Below are 22969 nucleotides of genomic sequence, written 5' to 3' on the forward strand. Positions count from 1 at the left end.
TTTACAAAGGAAATACAGTTTTGATGACCAATCAAATTCTTGACCGCATAAAGATCCCACATATTTGAATAAATAAGAGAAAACAATGATTTACTATAAGGTTCGACTCTAGATGGAAAAATGTCATAATATGCTTTCCTAATTGAGACACAAAACATGCAAAATGAGAAACGGAATTGAATACATAGGAAAAAATTTGTATAGTTTTTGAAGAGATGGATGACCTAAATGAGTAAGCCATTGATCTAGAGAATCGCCATGAGTAGAAATTGAGGAAGTTGTATGACAAGAATTAGATCCACCATGACCACCATCGAAATAAAAAAGCCCATCCTTTTGAAGCCCTCCATCAATCCTCTTCGTCCTAAGATCCTGAGTAACACCATGAGAAGGAAAGAAGGTCACAAAATAGTTATGAGACTTACTTCATTGATGAACTGATAGTAGGTTCAAGAGAAATTTAGGCACATATAACCCAAATGAAAGAGAAATAGATGAAATTGAAAGAATATTGCCAGAATCAGAAACCAATGTAATCGAACCATCAACAAGAGTAACCTTAGATTGTAAATTAGTGGGGCTTAAGGGCTCAAGCAAGAACTACCTGTCATTTGGGAGGAGGAACCAGAATCTATAACCCCAGGTGAGGAGGATGAAGAGGCAAGAAGCCCAGTTGTACCTATATGGGCCACAGTAGCACTAGATGTAAAAGAGTAAGTTTGGAGTTGTTGAATCATGCCAAAAAGATTGTTAAACTCCTATCGAGACATAGTATAATGTACTCAATTCCCTAATGGAGTGGCTAGGTGCATTTGAAGTGTCAATAGTAGAATCACCCATCACAAGAGACTTATTAGCACAAGTTGATTTCCCAAAGAGATCTCAACAGTGATCAATGGTATAGTTTTCCTTGCCACAATGCGTGCAAATGTGAGAATTGTCATGGCGAACTCCTCGTCCTAACAATTGCTGCCACAATCCAAACCTCACCCTCATCCTCCAACACTTCCCCTACTATGGTTAGAGGCAATATCCATGGGTAAATTATTATGGGAAGGAGCTTGAGAAGAAATCAGGCGGTGCACAGTAGCACAAAAATAGCATTTCCAGGACCTCAAAAAACCAGAATTTACAACACTTTCCGAAGTCCAGAACTTCAAGTGGCAACTATGACTACAGAACTGAGCTTATATAATACCTTAGGACGAATTACTTAACCACAAAGAGTAGGGCAGCCACAGTAAAGTAGTGCAGGCTTTTAATAAGCAACCTGGCAGCAGCTACATGCATTATGTATGGCAGCAACTGGAAATGAATGCAGGCAAGAATGGGAAATGAGTCTTGGAGCACCAATTGAAAAAAACCAGCAATCGGTACATGATTAAGCAATCAATCATGAACACGGCATCAAAACAGCATCATCAGCAAACCACAACCAGAGTACAACTGATAACTGCCCATGGAACAGAGGAACAAAAACTGCAGCATATTAGAAACAGAGTATAACTGACTTCACATCAGCAAATCACTATGAAAATTGAAAACATGCAGTTTCCTACCAAGGACACTGCACAACCTAACCAAGAGGAAGGGTCTCCTTAAATGACTCTCAAATCAACCAGAAAATCAGTTTTGAGGACTGATTAGGGGAGGATAAGAAAAAAAAGAAAAAAAGAAAAACAGAACAGCCTATTGCAAAAATGCAAGGTAAGGCTGCGTACTATAGATCCATTGTGGTCTGCCCCTTCCCCGGACCTGCATATGCGGGAGCTTTGTGCACCGGGCTGCTCATCTTTTAGAGTATAAAAATCAATTCGGACAAATTAGATATGAAAGAGATCAATGCTTTGACACCATGTTTTAAAGTTAGAGATGGAGAAGAGAAGAAGAGAAGTGAGGAGGAAAAGAAGATACAAAAGAGGGAAAACTAGGCGGCAGTTTCTTGGAGTCCACGTACGGCTAGGTCTTCCCTCATATATTATTAATAATAATAGTCTTAAGGACAAAAATACTCCCATTAACACAACCTAACTATGAAAATAACATATTCTCTAACATGTTTCTATAAATTACATTATGCATGTATTTTACTTTGTATAAATCTAATATACTCATTCTATTATATGTAGCATTACTGAGTAGAATATAAACCAATGTTATCTCAAACGGTTCTATAGCTCAATTTAAAGATACTTAAGACCTTTAAACAGGTTACACATTCAATTCTATCCTATTCCACTTTTGGTTTTTGGAAGGGGAAGATCATTTTGCCTTAAAATCTGCAAATTTAAAATTTAAATGAGCAGTTTTTGTAATGAATTCTTCTTGTTTGGACATGGCGTGTGTGTTGCCTTCCAATCCATTAGAGTTCCCACAGATTAGGGGGTCTTAGTTTATGTCATTAAAATATGCTATGTGGAATTATGATAAATTACTTCTCTTTATGGCTATCTCCTAAACCAATTTATTCAATATTTTTTTATTTGCCTTGACCATCATTCTTCTTATGATTTCCTTGTCCTTGCTGCACCCTGCCGCTCAACCAAGTTAGATAATATTTGTCATTTCATCAATATAATGCGTGATATTTTGAAAAGGACGTGTGCCTGACATGGGACTGCCAAGGAGAAAGAGAAGATATGGAGAAATATAACATATATGAGAGAGAGAAAATAGGGAGAGAAGAGAGAATAGAAAGAGAAGGGAAGAAAATAGAGAGAAAAAAGGAAAGAGAAGTAAAAATGAGAAGGATAAAGAAGAAGAAAAAAATAGGTGTGAGAGAGGGAGAGAGAATTGGAAGTGTGAGATGCGAGAGAGATAAGTGACACAAACTGAGAAACACTTCATTGAAGAATTTTCTTCATTTTTGGAATAATACACAAAACGTTAGCTGTATACATCAACCCTAGCAGCAGAAAAGGAAAACTAACTAGGTTATATCAGATATGATGATTTATGGGATATTCTAGCAGAATAAGAAGCTAACCAAATCAGCCTAATTCTAGGAATACAGATTGTTACAAAATCTCCTAAAATAGCTAACTATACACGTATAGAATGCAAGTCATTAAACACGTTTTCCCACACTCCCCCTTAAGCTAGTGAATAGGTATTTTCCATCCCTAGCTTGGATACAATACTTTGAAACATTGAACTACTTAACCCGTTGGTAAGTACATCAGCAAGTTTGGCATGTGTAGACACATAAGGTGTACAAATCAATCCGCTCTCCAACTTTTCTTTGTTGAAGTGTCTATCTATTCAATGGGCTTTGTTCAATCATGCTGTACCGGATTATGAGCTTTGCTGATTTTGGACTTACTATCACAATAGAGTCTCATCGGACCATCCCACTTAATCTTCATGTCTTCTAACATAATCTTCAACCAAAGTAGTTCACATACACCCTGAGCCATAGCTTGGATTTCTGCCTCCAAACTAGACCGAGCCACCACATTTTGTTTCTTACTCCTCGACGTCACAAGATTTCCACCAAGAAAGGTGCAATATCTAGAGGTCGACCTCCTGTCAACAATCGACCCAGCATAATCGGCATCTGTGTATGCCTCAAGAACTAAGCTTCCGTTCCTTTTAAACATAGTACCTTTTCCTGGTGTCCCTTTGAGGTATTGTAACACTTGGTGAGCTGCTTGCAGATGGACTTCCTTCGAGCTATGCATAAATTGACTAATCACACTCACTGCATAAGCTATAACCAGTTGTGTGTGAGACAGATAAATGAGTCTTCCTACCAGGCATTGGTACATTTCTCTATCTACTGCAGCATCCTCCTCTGCCTTTCCAAGTCTAAGGTTTGGATCTATAGGAGTACTTGTTGGTTTGCACGCCGTCTTGCTAGTTTCTTTGAGGAGATCCGTAACAAACTTTTGCTGAGATATAAAAATGCCCTGTCTAGAGTGAGCCACCTCGATCCCAAGAAAATATTTCAGCCTCCCTAACACCTTGATCTCAAACTCCTTAGGCAAATATTGACTCAAAATTTGTCGCTCCTTATCATCATCCCCTGTCACTATTATATCATCGACATATACCAAAAGGGCTGTGACTCCCCTTGAAGGTGAGTGTTTAATGAACGATGTATGATACCCTTGGCTCTGTCTATATCCCATGGCCATCATAACTATTGCAAACCTTCCAAACCATGCTCGTGGAGATTGTTTAAGACCGTACAAGGCTTTCTTCACTTGCACATAGGATGAGCAGCCAAATTATTCCCACAACTTGGCGAAACTTCCATATAAATTTCTTCCTCTAGCTCTCCATGCAAAAATGCATTCTTGACATCAAACTGCTGCTAGTACCAACCATAATTAGTTGCTAGAGACAACAAGATTCTAACATTGTTCATTTCGCAATTGGAGCAAAAGTCTCTAGGTAGTCAATTCCATAGGTTTGAGTATAACCCTTGTCCACAAACATTACCTTGTATCTCTCTATTGATCCATCTGTTCTATGCTTCATAGTGTAAACCGATTTACACCCCATGGGTTTCTTTCCTGCCGACAATTTCACCAACTCCCAGGTTTTGTTTTTTTCCAACGCCTCCATCTCTACATTCATAGCTTGTTTCCATTTTTCATTGGATAAAGCCTCGGATAAGGTGGTAAGGATGATAGTGTTGTTTAAGCTAACAAGGAAGGATCTATGGGATGCTGAAAAATTTTTGAAGGACAAGAAATGAGAGAGAGGATATAAAGGTTGTTTTGTGCGCTCTCTAGTTCCTTTTATAACAGTAATGGGAAGATCTTGGCCATTAACCCGAGGTTCGGTTTCAGTTTGCAATGAAGGGTTAGAAATTGTTACCTCATTCTCAGGATATGAGTTGGAGTCTTGGACTTGCACAGATTCAGGGACAGCCACCTTCCTTTTTGAAAACACTTTGCCAAATCTCACATTCTTAAGAGCAGAATCAGTTTTTTCCTGGGGAATTTTGGGCACGGGTTTGGACATATGATTTGGCAAAGGCTCAGACAAGTAAATCAAGTAAATACGGGAAGTGACAGTAGATCAAGTAAATCATCCCTATCCTCCCTATCCTTATCTTCTATTGTTGAACTCTCTCCCTAAAGATAAGGAGTGGTGAAATTGGACTATTGTTCATTAAAAGAAACATCCGTTGAGACATAGAACTTCTTAGATGGAGGGTGATAACATTTATACCCCTTCCGAGTCGAAGAATAACCCACAAAGACACATTTTAATGCCCTCGAATCTAGCTTTCCCCTACTTTGACTATGAATATGAACAAATGAAACGCACTTGAATATCCTAGGGACAAGATTATTTGTAGTGTGTAGGTAAGGATAGATTGTTGAGAGCATTTCCATTGGACTTTTGAATCCCAAGACTCTGGAAGGAAAATGTTTTATAAGGTGAGCGGCTGTAAGAACTGCTTCCCCCAAAAGGATTTAGGGACATTTTTCAGGAACATTAAAGCTTGGGTTGACTCAAGAAGGTAACCATTTTTCCTTTTTGCTACGCCGTTTTGCTGTGGGGTATTGACACAAGATGACTCGTGTACTATCCCTTCCTTCTGAAAGTGTAGAGTTAGGACTTGATTGAAATAATCCCTAGCATTATCTGAGCTAAACCTTTTGATATCAACCCCAAATTGATTTTTAACCATAGAACAAAAATTTGGGAGAACAATACTGACATCGGATTTATGTTTGAGTAAGAAAAGCCAAGTAACACGAGTACAATCATCAATGAATGACACAAACCATCATGCCCCAGAAACATTAGGAATATTAGGACCCCAAATATCACTGTGAAGCCAAACTTTCCCTTTGTTGGACGAAAAATGATCAGAAACAAAAGAGTGAGATAATTTGCCCTTGGTGATGCATGACTGATTCGGTGCTTTGAGGTAGTAGAGTCCATCCCGTTCTCTAGCATGTCCAATCATCCTCCCCGAATCCTCGTTCTAAAATACACAATAACTATGATGAAAAACCACAATGCAAGGTAAATCTTGAGTGAGTTTTTGAATAGAGACAGGTTTGTGGATAATCTAGGAACACGGAGAACATTTTTTAAAATCAGTGATGGGCCTATTTTGACATCTCCTGCACCTGCTACAGTGGTCAAGGAACCATCGGCTGTGGCTATTTTCCTACTGCTTGGGCATGAAAAATATGTGAAAAAACCATTCAATGAGTGGGTCATATGATCGGTAGCTTTTGAGTCCATGGCCCAGGAGTTGGCAAAGGTTTCACCCGAGACATTTAATCCAATAGAGGTAGGAAACTCACTTGAATATGCCAATGAGTAAACACCTGAAGGTTTGTCAAGATTGCCAATAAGAGGTCTCACCCTCTCGACCTCTCTTTGGTTGAGACTGCCTAACTCCTGTGGTGCTGCTTCATTTTGCTGTACCACGGCAACATGAGCCTGACCATTGTTCCTTGGCTGCTCTCCTTTCAATCCCCACTCTCGGCTTGGAGGTTTTCCATGAAGTTTCCAACACCGTTCATGAGTATGGCATGCCTTGTTACAATAAGTGCACCACAAGTTATCCTTGTAATCACAGTTTTGGGCCTTTGGCGGACCAGGTCTCCCATTTTCAAAAACTGGTGCTTGTTCCACATTTGTGACTGAATTATTGCCACCACTAGCCACCATAGCCGAGCTGTCTGTGTTCTGTTATTCAAGCATCAGACCTCTTCTGCTTTCCTCACCTCGAATCAGTGCCGCCACCTCATTAAATCACGGAACTTCCTGCTTGCGGAGAATTTGAATCCTCACTTGATCAAATTCTGGATTAAGTCCAACAAGGAAACCATAGACTCCATCTTGCTTGATGAAAGACCAGCGGCATCTTCAGGACGCTTGGTTTTTAGCACTCTATAGTGATCAAGTTCTTGCCACAAAGATTTCAATTGGTCGGCATATTCAGTAACAGACTTACTCCCTTGTTTTGCTGCAATCGTCTTCACCTTCACCTCGTATACTTGAGCTGCATCTCTAGCTTTTGAGTATGTTTGTTGAATCGCATCCCAAATATTCTTGACAGTAGCCAAGAACATACACGTGTCACTAATCTCAGGAATCATAGAATTCCACAGCCACGCCATAATCATGGAATCTTCTTCATCCCATGCTTCAAAATGAGGATCTCCTGGTTTTGGCCCCGTACCCATGAGATGGCTGATCTTTCCTTTTCTCTTCAGCACCGTTTGAGGTAGTTTTTTCCATTCAGCCTATATGCTGCCTGGATATTTTGCAATTCCCCGGGTTGTTTGGATCGAACAATCTCCTCCAATTGTGCTGTAGCGATCGTCTCTGCAACCTTCGACATTCTTCACGAATAATGATATCTTGGTGATTAAGGTCGATCACTCGAAATGGAAACCACCAGCAATGAAGGCTGGAAAAGGTAGAAATAAGAACGGAAACTGCTCTAAGAAATTTCAGCAATGAAGGCTGAACAGAAAAAGAGCAAAAATACTCTGTTTTTGAACTAAAAAATGGGGTAAAACAGGGTACAAAGAAGCAGCTGTATGGTCTCGGCAATGAAGGCCTGTGTGAAGAGGTTTTTAATCCCAGAAAAGAGCTTTAGGCTCTGATACCGTGACACAAACTGAGAAACACTTCGTGGAAGAATTTTCTTCTGTTAGCTATATACATCAACCCTAGCAGCAGAAAAGGAAAATTAACTAAGTAATATCAGATCCCATGATTTATGGGATATTCTAACAGAATGGGAAACTAACCAAATCAGCCTAATTGTAGGAATACAGGCTGTTACAAAATTTCCTAAAATAGCTAACTATACCCGTATAGAATACAAGTCATTAAACACGTTTTCCCACAATAAGAGCTTTGGAAAAATATTCAATTAACCATCCAATTCAATATCCTGTACATCCATAAGCTTGCATTTACATGAAAATAAGAAACACTAAAAGTAAATAACCCAAAATTATAAAATAGCCTTAAAAGAACTAAAATATCTAAAAATAATACTTAAACCTAAATAAAAATTCCTAAAATATCAATGTTTCCTAAATTAGAGAAAAATAATTTCTAAATCTTCAAGTAGAAATGATCACCTAGCATTATCCATTGGTGAGCTCTCATCAAACTCCTTTGGTTAGAGTAAACCTTCCCTTGAGTTTTGAAATGGAGTAGCAGCAAGAACTCTAAAATCTAGAACCACTTCAACCAAGTGGCCAAATGAAGGAGTGGCATGAACTGCATCAACAGTTCACACCCTTAATCACATAGGAAAGCAGCAAATGGGTCCTCCAGTTGAAGACATATCACTTGAAAGCTCAGAGAAGAATCACCCTTGAGTTTTGAAATGGAGTACCAGTAACAACTCTACAACCTAGAACAACTTCAACCAAGTAGCCAAATGAAGAAGTGGCATGAACTGCATCACATAGTTCACACCCTAATCACCATAATAAAGTAGAAATTGGGTCCTCCGTTACAAACATATCACTTGAAAGCTCTAAATCATCAACACCATGATTCATATGTGACAACACCAATTCCAACAATGTAAGAGCTTGAACTCAAGAAGCACTATCTAATGTGGTGGTCACTTGTAACCAAGCATGTAATTTTTGTATAGTGATATTACTGGTTTTCTGCAGTTCATTTTGTGCATGAAATGAATATGCTTTTCTTCTTTTTCCTCACCTCAGTCCTTTTGAGGCTGGTTTCTGGGACTTTAATTTTCCTCATTTCCAAAAAATTTTCCTATCTGACAATTAAAATTGCAATAAAAAAAAAGGCAAGAAGATAACATTTCTGATCCTGTTGATTGAACATTTATGTAGAAATGCATTTCCTTTTAAAAAAGTTCATGTCCTTTCTATGAAATTTATTATAATGCCAATAAGATTGGATGCAGCATTGTAGATCTTACCAAGTATAATACATAGCTTCTTGCAGAGAAAGGTGAGCTCCCAACAAGATTTGGCTCAGCAACTTTGGGGATACTTCTGCTACAGGTTCTATTTGATATTCATATGCTTGAACAATGTTTTTGTTGTTTATCTTTCATTATTGTAATGATACTTTGTGTATTTCCTTTTATATCTTTTTCTGAATTTGGCTAGGGTTGGTCATGCAAAGTAAAATTCAAAAGTACCCTAAAAAATAACCTTTTAGAACCCATCTTCTTCACATTTGCAGGACATAGCTGTTGTACCTCTCTTGGTCATACTTCCGGTGCTAGAAAGCCAGGTATATGAATAATTCTCTGCATTCTTAGTCCCATATCTTTGGGAAGTTATAATTTCTTTATTTTTTGAGAAAATAAAAATTTTCATTTTCCTTTGTTTTCTTGGACCAAGGCAGATGTTGACTTTCTATTCTATTTAATAGTGTGTAGTGATTCATATTACTCTGAAAGGATATGTTGTAGGAAGAGTTACTAGCATGTACCTTTGTTCTTTTAAAGCCACATGGTGCAACTTTATGTTTTGAAGACAGGGAAAGTAGAGTTTGTATGCCGTTTGCAAGAAGGGAAATCCTTGTGGATAACTTTTCTAAGACAATGCTGCATATTTCTACTTCTGATAAAATTCACAAAAATCAATGGGTAAATTTGTGTGCATATGGGACTGTGATTGCATAAAATTGTATAAGTGATGGTGATCAGGTGGGATACAAGCTGTGGAGGTTTCACAACAACACTAGGTGAAGCAGAACAAGCTTGGTTAGATCAATTTGGTTAACCTTGAAAGCCTAAGCTGAAGGTTGTCAGTCTCACCTGCAAGAAAGTGGCAGCTTTTCTCTAAAGGAAAATGCCTATAATAGTGTAGGGTTTATAACTGGCTATCTATTTTATTTACTGTAATTTATTTTATGTTAGATTTCGGTTTGTTTTTATTTCTTAATTTTTTTTCCCAATATCAGGAGAAGATTTATTTTAGGAGGAAAGAGATATGAAACAAAGAAGGAAAAGAAAAACATCTAAAAAATATAAAAAGAAAAATGTAAGAAACAAAAAGAAACTAAAGGACATCTATTCAGAAACTACCTTTTTTAATGCCTCAGCCTTTTTAATTGAACGTGACATTTTAAATTATTCAATTTCCTCACCTAATTCTATTACCCCGTGCCATGCACTGGGGGAATTTAGAAAATTTTGGGGACATTCATTTGACACAATAGGGTACAAGTGACTTCAAGAATATGTATGTTTTTCTGCTCTGCAACTCTATTTTTTTGTGGAGTGAACAACCTTTCTTAAAAAAGTCAGCTTGTAGGAAGTTTGGGAGAAGGGGTTTCATGCCCACAGAGACAAATAGCGTTGCTGGGATTGTGGGAATAACCCCGCCTGAAAGCAGGAATTGAGAAAAAAAAGGTCACGCCTGAGTAAAACAGGAGCCATCATGCAAACAGTGGCTGTAGGGCACAAGAGGACTGATGGATCATACCTGAATTAGTCATATAGGTAGTGAATTGTAGAGGATTTTTTAGAAGAAGAATAACCATTCTTATTGAATTTCAAGAGACACGATCACAAGATAAATAGTGGAGGAAGGCCACAAAAACAGCAAATCAAATCACCATAAATTCAGCAAATCAAATCACCACAAAATCAGGAAATCAAATCAGCAGATCTCTAGGCTAGAAAAAAGGAAACTGAAACTACTAGAAACTGAAATAGTAATTTCAGATTTTAAAAAATAGAATTTCCTAATTTATTCCCTAGAATCTGACACCCCCCTCAAGTTGGAGCATAGATATCTATCATGCCAAACTTGCTTACAAAGAGCTCAAAACTAGGTCTGAAAAGTCCTTTGGTGAAGATATCGGCTATTTGTTGAGTACTAGGAACAAAAGGCATGCAAACAGCTCCACTATCAATCTTCTCTTTTATGAAGTGTCTGCCAATTTCTACATGCTTTGTGCGGTCATGTTGTACTTGATTTTGAGCAATACTTATGGCAGCTTTGTTGTCACAATACAACTTCATTGGCATGTTCACCGGCATCTGCAGCTCTTCAAGAATTCTCTTCAGCCATAGCATCTCACAAACTCTGTTAGCCATAGCCCTATATTCTGCCTCGGCACTGCTCCTTGCAACCACATACTGTTTCTTGCTTCGCCATGTGACCCTATTTCCCCATACATAAATACAGTATTTTGACGTGGATCTTCTATCAATAACTGAGCTTGCCCAATCTGCATCAGTGTATGCCTCTATGTTCTGCTGTGTGGTCTTCTGGAAGAGTAAACCCTTTCCTGGTGTACTTTTCAAGTATTTGAGAATCCGATAAACTGCTTCAAAATGTTTCTCGTAGGGTGAATGCATAAATGGGCTTACCAAACTCACAGCAAAAGCAATATCGGGCCGTGTATGTGATAAGTAAATTAACTTTCCCACCAACTTTTGATACCGAGTTGTATTCACTGGATCACCTTCCTTGTCATCTCCAAGTTTCTGATTGGGATCTATTGGAGTGTCTGCTAGCCTACAACCGCTCATCCTAGACTCCTTAGGGAGGTCAAGGACATACTTCTCTTGGGAGACAACAATCCCTTTCTTTGATCGAGCAACCTCCATTCCAAGGAAATACCTCAGAGATCCTAAGTCCTTGATCTCAAATGTTGATGAGAGGGAAATCTTCAATAAGTTCATCTCAAGTACGTCATCTCTAGTGAGACACAATCAGTATCGCTATCTTCCCATCTTGTGAATGTCTTATAAACATTGTATGATCACCCTGCCCTTGAGTATACCCCTGACTTTTAACAAACTGAGTGAATTTCTCAAACTAGGCTCTTGGTGACTGTTTTAACCCATCTAAGAACTTCTTCAGTTTACACACCTTTGTGCCAAAATTTTCACCAAATCCTGGAGGTGCATCCATGTACACTTCTTCCCCTAGGTCTCCATTAAGAAATGCATTTTTTACGTCCAATTGTTGTAGAGGCCAGTCACAATTAGTTGCAAGTGACAAAAGAACTCTTACAGAGTTTAGATTTGCGACTGGGGAGAAGGTCCCCAAGTAATTAATGCCATAGGCTTGAGTGAATACCTTAGCGACCAATCGAGCTTTATATAGTTCTAGAGAACCATCAGATTTATACTTGACTGTAAACACCCATTTGCACCCTATAGTTGTCTTTCCTCTTGGTAGATCAACTAACTCCCACGTGCCAATTTTTTCAAGAGTTTTCATCTCCTCGAAGACAGCCTCCTTCCACTTAGGAACTTTCAGAGCATCCTGCATAGTATTATGAATCTCTATACAAGACAATTGTGAGGTAAAAGCACGAAAAACAAGTGAGAGATTTTCATATGACACATAATTGGACAATGGATGTTGGGTGCAAGACCTTGCACCCTTCCGGACCACAATGGGAAGTTCAAAATCATCAAACTCAAGATTGGAACCAGACTCGTGTTTAGAACTAGAGGACTTAGAACTCGAAGATGAAATGGATTGAACATAAGGTAAAGGCTCAGTGAGGACATTACCTAGGGGGTTTACGGATTTTGGACAGTGTAAAGGATTGGAAGACCCTTTGTTTTGAGTTGTACTTTGTTGGGAGTAGACAATGTCAAATGGTACCAACGCTATGGTGTTTTTTTTCTGTTTCCCCTTTGTTAGTCATTATAGGATCATGAACACCATGTGATGGCACTGTAGGATGACTTGCCTTATCAGTATCTAAAAAAACTCGACTCACTTTTTCCTCGAAGATGAGGCGTAAAATAGAGACGTAATTGAAAGAATGTAACATCCATGGTAACAAACATTTTTTTTGGAAATGGGTTCAAAACATTTATACCCCTTTTGTGTGTGAGCATAACCAACAAACACACATTTTGTGGTTCGGGGTTCAAGTTTTCCTCGATTATGACTATGAAAGTGAACAAAAGCGGTACAACCAAATGTCTTTAGTGGTAAAGAAGAAGACAACCGATTTGTTGGATGAAACTTATGAAAAACATCAACAGGATTTTCAAAGCTTAAAAGCTTTTTAGGCGTTCTATTTATGAGATACGTAGCAATAAGAACGGCGTCACCCCAAAGATATTTAGGTACCTGATTGGTAAAAAACAATGCTCGAGCTACTTCCAATAAGTGTTTGTTTTTTCTTTCAGCCAAACCATTTTGTTGTGGAGTGTCGACATAAGAGCTTTGATGAACAATTCCTTTTTCAAGAAGAAATTGTCTCAAGATGTTTTTGAAATATTCTCGGCCATTATCACTTTGCAATATTTGAATATTTTTTTGAAATTGTGTTTGTACCATGGTGTAAATTTTTTTGAAATTGTTTTTACATTAGATCTTTCCTTTATCAAATAAACCTGACTTAATCTCATGTGATCATCAGTAAAGGTCACAAGCCACTTTTTCTCAGAATACGTACATGGGCCCCAGATATCACTATGAATCACAGCAAATGGTGTATTTGGTTTGTAGGGTTGGGTGGAAAAGGATGCACGATGATGTTTAGCAAATTGACAAACTTCACAAGGAGAAGAAGATGGACTTTTATTTTGAAATAAATTGGGAAACAAGTATTTTAAATTTTGAAAACTAGGACGGCCTAACCTATAATGCCCTAACATGATATCATTATCTTTGAAAACAGAAACAGAATTTAAACAAGTGCTTTGACATTGTCTACTTAAGTTAGGTCAATCGTCAAAATAATAGAGTCCATCTTTGTCCTTAGCACTGCCAATCATCCTCCTTGTGGTCAATTCCTGAAAATCACAATAAGAAGAGTAGAAATTAGTTTGGCATTGATGATTAGAGGTAATTTTACTAATGGACAACAAATTTCAGGACAAATTTGGAATGTGGAGCACATCATGGAGAGTTAACATTAAAGTGAGTTTGATAGTTTCTATCCCGGCAATAACCGAGAGTGAACCATCTGCACTTTTGACCTTTTTATTACCTGCACACGGACTATAAGGTGAGAACAATTTGGAGCAACCAGTCATATGATCAGTTGCACCAGAATCAATTATCCAAGAATGAGCAGAATTAGGAATAGCACCTAAAAATGCAGTCGCAAGAGAGTCACCCTTCTGTACCGAAGAACAAGACAAAGTTAAGGACAGTTTTGGAGATTGAAACAATTTGTACAGGTGCTCTAATTGCTCCTTGATAAAAGGGGCTGCATCCGAGTTGGTAGAAGGCTCTTGAATCTCTTCAGCAGTGGCTTGGTAGGAGTGACTGTCACGTTTGGATTTTGGCTTCCAATTTGCTGGTTTACCATGAAGCTTCCAACACATCTCCTTCGTAGGCCATGGTTTTTTTGCAATGCTCGCACCATCGTTTCTTACGCCCATTGAGTTTTGTAACCATGAGATAAAGGGCTGAATTCTGGGAATAGTAATCAGTAGATTCAAACTTGGGAGGATTGGGTGGAATGGTTTCGGAAGTACTAGAAGAGCCAGTAGAATTTCTTTGGGCGTCGGTCATCGCCAACTTACACAACATCATCAGAAGAAAAAAGCACGAGGCTCTGATACCATAATGGATTTTTCAGAAGAAGAATATGACCATTCTTATTGAATTTCAGGGGATGCGATTTCGAGATAAATAGTAGAGGAAGGCCAGCAAATTAGGAAGGCCACAAAATCAGCAAATCAAATCACCACAAAATCAGAAAATCAAATCAGCAGATCTCTAGGCTAGAAAACAGGAAAAGAAACTACTAGAAACTGAAATAGTAATTTCAGATTTTAAAAAATAGAATTTCCTAATTTATTCCCTTGAAATCCGAAAAATTGGGTATTGAAGTACTTCTTAGCATTATCACTGCAAACTACAAAGTATACTGACTAGCATATCAAACTGAGGCTTTATTTGCGAACAGAAGGCATGAAAGACATCAAACAACTCAAAATGATCTTTCATTAAGTACAACCAAGTCATCCTATATTAGTCATCAATAAATCTGACAAAGTACCGAAACCCCAACTCTGAAATGACCCCGACTAGGACCCCAAACTTTGGAATGGACTAGCATGAAAGGAAGGATTGCGCATTTGTTGACCTGGGAAGCAAAGGGAGCACGATAATGTTTTCCAAACTGAAAAGAGTCACACTTAAGTTTAGACACAGAACTCAAGGTAGGAACTAACTGTTTCAACTTGTCCAAGGACGGACAACCAAGGAGGCAATGGATTTGAAGTGGTGTAGCAGCGGCTGTGCAGGCAATGGAAGGAGAGAGCGACTCAAAGTAGTAAAGCCCACGAGCTCACATCTTGTGCTGATTATCTTCCTTGTCTTCAAATCCTAAATAACCATAGAATCAGGAAAGAAGGTTACGAAACAATTTAATGTCTCTATAAGCTTACTAACTGGCATGAAATTGAAAGGGTATTTAGGAATGTATAAAATGAAAAAAAGAGAGCTGGAGCGAGTAGGATTTACTGTTCCAATCCCCTTAACTGTGGTAGTGGACCCATCGACAATGGTAACTTGAGGTAGATTTTGTTGGAAATTAAAATAAATAAATAAATTAAACTTGATGTATATTCATTGTGTTTGGTTCAAGTATATGAAAGGTCTTTTGAAATGGGAGATGTGTTTATGGGGATTCATTTAACTACATAAATAGGCTACAATAAATGTGTTAGTAGCAATTATGATGGATATATACACTAGGCTCTAAGTGAAGCCTATAAATAGCCATGTACTCAACTCATTTGCATAAGGTGGAATCAAAAACATCAAAGTGTTATATCCTTTACCCACTTCTCTCCATCTACTTTGTAACTTCTATTTCCTATAGATTTTTAGGATAGTGGAGGGTGGAAAAGAAGTTGGATGCACCTGTCATATGGTTAGTGGCAGCAGAATCGATAACCCAAGGACTAGTGGGAGAGATACCAGATGACATACAGATTGTAGGATTACTTTTATGGGCGAAAGATGCGATGTGAAAAGATGCTTGTTGAGACGATTAATACTGTTGAAACCTTTAATACTCCTTTGATATAGTTACAGTATGCAGTTCACTCACTCAAGTGACTAATGAAGGAACCATACTTTTGGGATTTGCAAACTCCATCCCAACACTCACAAACTTAGATCAATGATAACAAACAAGGTGACCCACCATGAACGAGTCACAAATAAATCAGCACAATGCTGTGACAGCACCAAGAAAGTTGGACAAAGGCCCAAGAAACCAACACAGCACTGGAACAAGGTGACCCACCATGTATGACTCACAACTCTAGAAACCAGCATAAGTCTTCCACAGCCAAAAAAAAAAACAAAAACTTAGAGCCCCAAGAAACCAGCACATAGCTCTAAAAGTACCAAACAATCATTAACACAGTGCTCTGAATGAACAATCAAAAAATTTAAATTCTTTGAACAAAATACATGATGAAGAACTTGATATTATGATGTATGGAGGTATTTAGAACATTCTGGAAAAAATGGGAGCAGAAATCTTGGTCAACAAGCTCTCATGTGCCGATGCATGGAGTCAGAGCTGCCAGATTCCGTTCAGCACGTGGCGGCATGTGGGCACTCTCTGGCTGTGAAATTTCACAGGGAAGCAGATCAGCATGTTCTGAGGGTGGCTATGTGGCTTTTTTTTTTTTTTTTTTTGCAAAATATAAGGTGTTCTTCTGAGTTTCTGAAAGGACAGCAGCGTCCAGGATTTTTCCTGTGACTACTGTATTTTCTGGCAGCTCCTGGACTTTGCTTCTGGTCTTTTGTGGTGCAGATTATCCTTCTACAGCAGCAGGTTTTAGGTTTAGGATTTTGTTTGGGGTTTGGTTTGTGTTTGAGCTTAGGGTTTAGGTTGGATCTTGCTCTAATGCCATGCTGAATAATTGGGTAAAATGAAAGACCTAACCTCAATGGTCTCTCCCTCTATTTATAATATATGTCAAGTAAAATATCAATGATCATAATACCCTTACTAACTCACACTTACTAACACAACTCAAACACATACTAATAATGCTAAATGACCGAATAACATTAACAAAACCCATGCTTGTTTGATACATGAAGTAACTCATTAACCACAAGTCTTCAACTTATTTTTTCGTGCAGAATCTCGTGGAAGGAAGTGTCTGGCCAATGCTTGCTAAAGAAAGTTTAAAGGCTTTAGGTGGACTTGGTCTTCTTTCTCTTGGAGGCAAATACCTTCTTAGGAGAGTTTTTGAGGTGTGAATCATATTTTTAGAATTAAAATGAGCTCCAAATAAATTCATTCTGTGCTTTAAGAAGCTAAATTATGTTGAATATTTGAAGGTTGTAGCAGAAGCAAGGAGCTCAGAAGCTTTTGTTGCTCTCTGTCTACTGACAGTTGCTGGAACTTCACTTCTTACCCAGAAGTTAGGCTTTAGTGACACGGTTTGATTTCTTTGCCACGTTGTGATCTGTTAAGGTCAGCTCTGTTTATGTTGTTTTAAATACTGGTTTCAATTTCATGTGCAGCTTGGAGCTTTTCTTGCTGGGGCACTATTGGCAGAAACAAATTTCCGTACCCAGATTGAAGCTGATATTAGGCCATTTAGAGGCTTACTTCTTGGGTTATTTTTTACAACTACAGGGACTGCCATTGACATGCAGGTACTGAAATTATTTCATGCTGTGCATTGTCCTTTAGTTTCTGTTATTCATTCATCCTTTATCATTTTCAAATTGACTGAAAAATCAATTTATGGATAAACTATTATATATTTTGGTAAATTCATAGAGGTTCATCAATCATCATTAGATGGCATAGAATTCTGGTGAAAGAATATGAAAAAATTTCACTACATATTTTACTTAGAAACAGCCAGCCTATATAGTTTTTTTTTGGTACAAGTTGTAATTTTTTATTTTTGAGAACACTTAGAGACCTTCACATTTCCAAGGAATTTGAAACCTTTTCCTTACCTTCACTTTGACTAGACCAGCACTACATGAAAGCACAATGGATTTTATATGTTTAGATGGCATCTCAGCAGATAGTTAGGGTACATATTTCAAACAAATATCAGCCCGCACTGGGTGGAACTATGCCATTCATATGTGAAGGCAGCCTTTTTGTAGCTTTTATTGAATTATTGTGAGAAATACTGGAATGGCAGAAAACAGTTGATATAAGTTAAAAGGCCTCAATACTCTTGGATGCCTTACTGTGTTTGATTGAATAACTTGTAGTATCACCAAATTAAAATCGAATAAATGGTCATATAGAATATCAGATTCCTATATTGTTACTATGAATAAGTGATTGGGCTTGTGGTTGTATTTTTGTATTTGTACCTCGTGTGGATACTAATACATGTGTGACAGTGAGATACAGAACCTGCATGTTTTCTATTCTCGCCTTTGTTTCTCATCATCGCCATCTCTCTCTCTCTCTCTCTCTCACTCCCCCTCCAACTAAAACCTGCAACATGATATCTGAATTTAGAATCAGTTTCTTAATTAGGATTTCTTCTTCTTCTTAAATCATCATCAGGAGCCCAAAATAGGGCCTCAACAAATTCTTGCCAACCATGAAGGAGTTTGCCATAATGTTGGCACTATACTGATGCAAATAGGAGTAGAATAGTAAAAAAATTCACAAAAAAAACTGATATTTCAGAATAGTTTTTTGACAACCTTTCTTGATTCGAATAACTATTGGATCCTTAAAATAATAAAGAGGTTACTGTTGTTTCTAGGCACAACCAAAATATATGACAATTTTTAGGCACGATGGCAAATCAATCCTCAGACTAGTGCCTGTTTTGGCACTGTTTCAGAAATGTAACAGTGGATTTCTGCTAGCTTCTTGCTCCTTTAGCAGTGATGGAGGGATTGCTGGGAATTGCAGGGTCGAATCCTGAAAACCCAAGCATTGAAATCATCAAACCCTAGCTGGTCCGGAGCTGAGCTCTGGAGAGAAATCTTCTCTAAGATAAATGCTGAAAACCCTCCTAGAAACGTCTGAAGACTCCTATTCATACTAGGCCTAAAGCTTTCAATAGAAGTCTTAACTCCTTTGTTGCATGTTAACCACCTCTAAAATTCAGTTATCTTCTAGAGGCCCATCAAAAAATAAACTTGAATATTACAAAATAATGCCCCCAAAGATAATTTGACCCAAATAAACCCAAAATTCGGAAATCAAAAAAATACCCCGAGCACCCATAAATGACAACACTTGACATAAACAGAAAATTAAAATAATATTGCAATATTGCATCATTAACTGTGCCATCAGAAAGGTTTGGTTTGGGGTGGCGCTGTAGCAGTGTCCACTGAATGTGAAAGTGAAATTGGTTTAGGGATTGATCTCCTAGGATTGGCCACAAACCATATTTTACGTGTTACCCTAGCACCCATAAATAACAAAACTTGAAATAATCGAAAGATTAAATTAAGATTGCAGAATTGCATCATGAACAGTGCTTTTAGAAAGGTTCGGTCTGGGGTGGCGCCATGGTGGTCTCGCTGAATATGAAAGTGAAATTGTTTTATGTGATAACCATACCCTTTAAGCCATGGTAAATTTAAACAACTTTCATAAATTAGCATGACTTTGCTTTATTTTGCATTAAACAACTTCGTATTTGCCATGTTATTTATTTGAGTTGTGTTATCTAATGTTGGAAATTCTATTTGACTTATTAGTGCTCGGAGGGGCTTAGATGAAAGGAAATTATCAGGGATATGCTAAAACATAAACAGCGTAAGAGTTGGGGGAAAATAGAGAGAAAAAAAAAGAAAAGAAAAAAGAACAGGATGGGGCATGCTGAAAACAGGTGTGACACCTGGCAGCACTACAAACCAGCAGTAGCCACCTGGCAGCTCCCAGACCAGCAGCCGAAACCTGGCATACAAATGGCAGCACTGCAGGACTGTTGTTGCTACTGGCTGCTGCAGTCCTGCCATGTTTCTAGCCTGGAAAGAGACACTTGGCAAGCAGCTGGCAGCAAGTAGCTGCTGTCTTGACCTTTTAAACCCTGCAGAGCAGCCCCAACACACCAACACACAAAAGAATGCCACAAACTGTTGCTTACCAAAAGGTATCTCACAAAAGAAAAGGGTTCAGATAGAGAGAGACATTCACCTAGGGATTTTGGGTTTTCAAAGGAAATAAGGCCAGAAACTTGCATAGAGTTGAATCCTAATGAGGAAGATTTAAGCTTGTTATTTCTAATTACTTGATATGATTGCATATATGTTTTCTTTGGTTATCATAGCTGCGTATCTTGTTTAGTTGGGAAATTTTCATGTGTTAGATATTCATCTTGTAAGGATGATAGTTTTACTTGCTATGGCAAAACTTGTGTATGCATTGTTGAATTGCTATTGTGTGAAATAATTGAGCAGGTAGGGATTATGCCTCCCTTGGGTGAAAGTCCCAAAACCTCCATATATAACAACATTTGACATGAAGAGAAAATTAACTTAAGATTGCAGAATTGCATCATGAACAGTGCCATCAGAAAGGTTTGGTCTGGGATGTTGCCATGGTGGTCTCTGATGAATTGAAAGTGAAATTGATTTAGAGTTTGAGCTCCTAGTATGGGCCATAAACCATATTTTTACATCTGTTACAAATATACCCCCAGCACCCACAAATAACAACATTTGATATATACATAAAATTAAATTAAGATTGCAGAACTGCATCATGAACAGTGCCTTCAAAGAGGTTTGGTCTGTGGGTGGTGCCATGGTGATCGCTGCTGAATGTGAAAGTGAGATTGATTTGGGGTTTGAACTCCTAGGATAAGCTTTAAACCATGTTATTTATTTATTTATTATTATTTTTTAATTTTTTTTAATTTTTAATTTTTTTACATTTGTTGCAAAAGTTACTAGATTGTAATTTTTTTTTCTTCTTTTGATTGATAAAGAGAAATTCTTATTAGCTGGGTATCAAGGAGATGTTAACCTGAGGTACGTAAAGTTATCCATGCTGTAGGGTGCGCATACATAAATATATACATTGTGATCGTTCACAATTTGCCCACTATGCCTGCTGGAAACATCAGTAATCCATTGCTCTTCGCAAATCTGAAGCTGAGTAACTGGATCTTTGAAGACTGTCTTATTTCTTTCTTTCCAAGCACACCAAAAGGGGGTGAGAAGAATGAGATTAAAAACCTGTCGCTTCTCTTGATGGCTCTAATGCCTTTCCAAGCCCAAATCTCCACTCCCACAGAATTTGCAGTAACCCACTGATATCCAATCAAAGGACAGAGCCAATTTCCAGTGGAGAAGAATGTGGTTGACTGATTCATCATAAGCCATGCGGAGAGAACATCCATCTGTCTCTAGATTGTATGTTCTGGTGATATGGTTAGCAGTAGCTAGTAATTCTGTTGATTCTGGTTGAAATGGAAGGGATGGCTCATTGCGACAACTATATATATAATTGTGATTGATGAGAAAAAGGCATGAAATGAATGCAATATCTGAAACTCTTCTAATTCTTTCTGATTCTTCTAATTTCCCCCTTACACTTACTGTTCTTATTTCTCTGTAATCAAATACTTATTATTCAAATTCTATTAAATTGAGTCACTGTAAGACTCCCCACAACATATCAATTGGTATCAAAGATCGATTTTGTAGAAGGCAAAAGGTACCAAACCTCTAGACCTGAATAAATAAAGTTGTGGTTCTTGAAATGGAGGAGTATGTAGGATCGCAGCACAAAACAAGAGATCTTTTGCAGAACATTGAGAGCTTATTACCTAGTTTGAGCCTTCAAAATACTGAATTTATGCGTTAAACACAAGGAATTCATAGTTTGAACCCAATGATTAATGCAGCCAGTCCTTTGGTGGATGATTCAGTAACTAGCTGACATCAAGCTCCAACAAGATTTTCCATGTTAGATTTTTTCCAAGTTTTGTGGGAATGAATTAGGAGAAAAGATTGACATTTTTTTTTTTTTGTAGCAAAATAAAATTTCATTAATAGGAAAGAGAATTTAAAAGAGGGAGAATGAGACATTTCCTGAAAAAGGCCTGGAAAAATCTAGAAAACAACAACAAAATTAAAGTTCAACTTGCCAATAGGTTCCTCCCATCTCTTTTAACTTGTGGAAACTAATTCCTCTGAAAAATCCGGTTCTAGCACAGCACAGTGAGGCCAAATACTGAATTTAATCCCAAACCAGTGCCCAATTTAGTTTCTTCCCAGTGAATATCCTTGCATTTCGCAATTTACGCTCCAACCATAACCCTCAAAAACTGTAAATATTTCATACTTCCATAGGACTGCCTTATCCTTCCTCCTACCAAAGTCTGCAAAAGAAATAGCTAACAATTCTCCCACCGAAGAAGGGTGTGGAATGATGGCCAGCAATGTGAACGACGGCCACCTACCATGAGATCTTGCCACAAGCCAGAGGCTATAAATTGAGACCCCCCACCAAAGCTAAACTACACACATCTCAACTGCAAGTTGTGTCCTCTTCTGTTTTTCCATATTTTATTCTCTGTGTCCATGTTAAATAGGGACCCGAGTATGTAAAGAATACACAATTGAATATACAATTGATTCATTCTCATTCTCTACATGGTATTGGAGTTTGGGTTACTCTAAAACCCTAAGCAATCCATGGCTGCCCAAAACGAAGACAGCCATGAGTTCGGCCAGTCGGCAACCCAGGAAGGAGAGTCAGAGATAACCTCCTCCATGGGCTCGTCTAGCGTATTTGAGAATTCCTCACTCCATCTTACTGTGGAAAAATTCAATTGTAAGAATTATAGAGAATGGGCACAGTCAATCAAGCTCGTTATCGACGGTAAGGGAAAGCTCTGCTTTCTTACTGGTGAGACTCGGCGACCACCTCCTACCGATGTAGTGGCATCCCAGAAATGGCGGTCTAAGAACTCCTTGATAATGTCATGCTTGATAAACTCTATGAAGCCACCCATTGGCAAAACGTACCTATTTCTCCCGAAGGCAAAGGATGTGTGGGATGCGGTGCATGAGACATACTCCGATGCTGAAAATGCTTCCCAGATTTTCAACTAGAAGCC

The 22969-nt window shown here is 38.1% G+C and overlaps 1 protein-coding gene across 5 annotated transcripts in view; it reads left to right on the top strand.

Moving 5' to 3' along the window:
- LOC131163969 (K(+) efflux antiporter 3, chloroplastic) overlaps positions 1-22969 on the top strand; it is a 110423-nt gene that overhangs the window by 45265 nt on the left and 42189 nt on the right. For all 5 annotated transcript variants that reach the window (XM_058120834.1, XM_058120835.1, XM_058120837.1 and 2 more), the window contains 5 exons: positions 8916-8984; positions 9169-9219; positions 17037-17150; positions 17238-17339; positions 17424-17558. In XM_058120834.1, coding sequence (XP_057976817.1) covers positions 8916-8984; positions 9169-9219; positions 17037-17150; positions 17238-17339; positions 17424-17558 — 471 coding nt within the window. The remainder of the gene's footprint in view (positions 1-8915; positions 8985-9168; positions 9220-17036; positions 17151-17237; positions 17340-17423; positions 17559-22969) is intronic.

The sequence above is a fragment of the Malania oleifera genome, chromosome 9 (assembly GCF_029873635.1).
Source record: "Malania oleifera isolate guangnan ecotype guangnan chromosome 9, ASM2987363v1, whole genome shotgun sequence".
Taxonomy (NCBI): Eukaryota; Viridiplantae; Streptophyta; class Magnoliopsida; order Santalales; family Ximeniaceae; genus Malania; species Malania oleifera.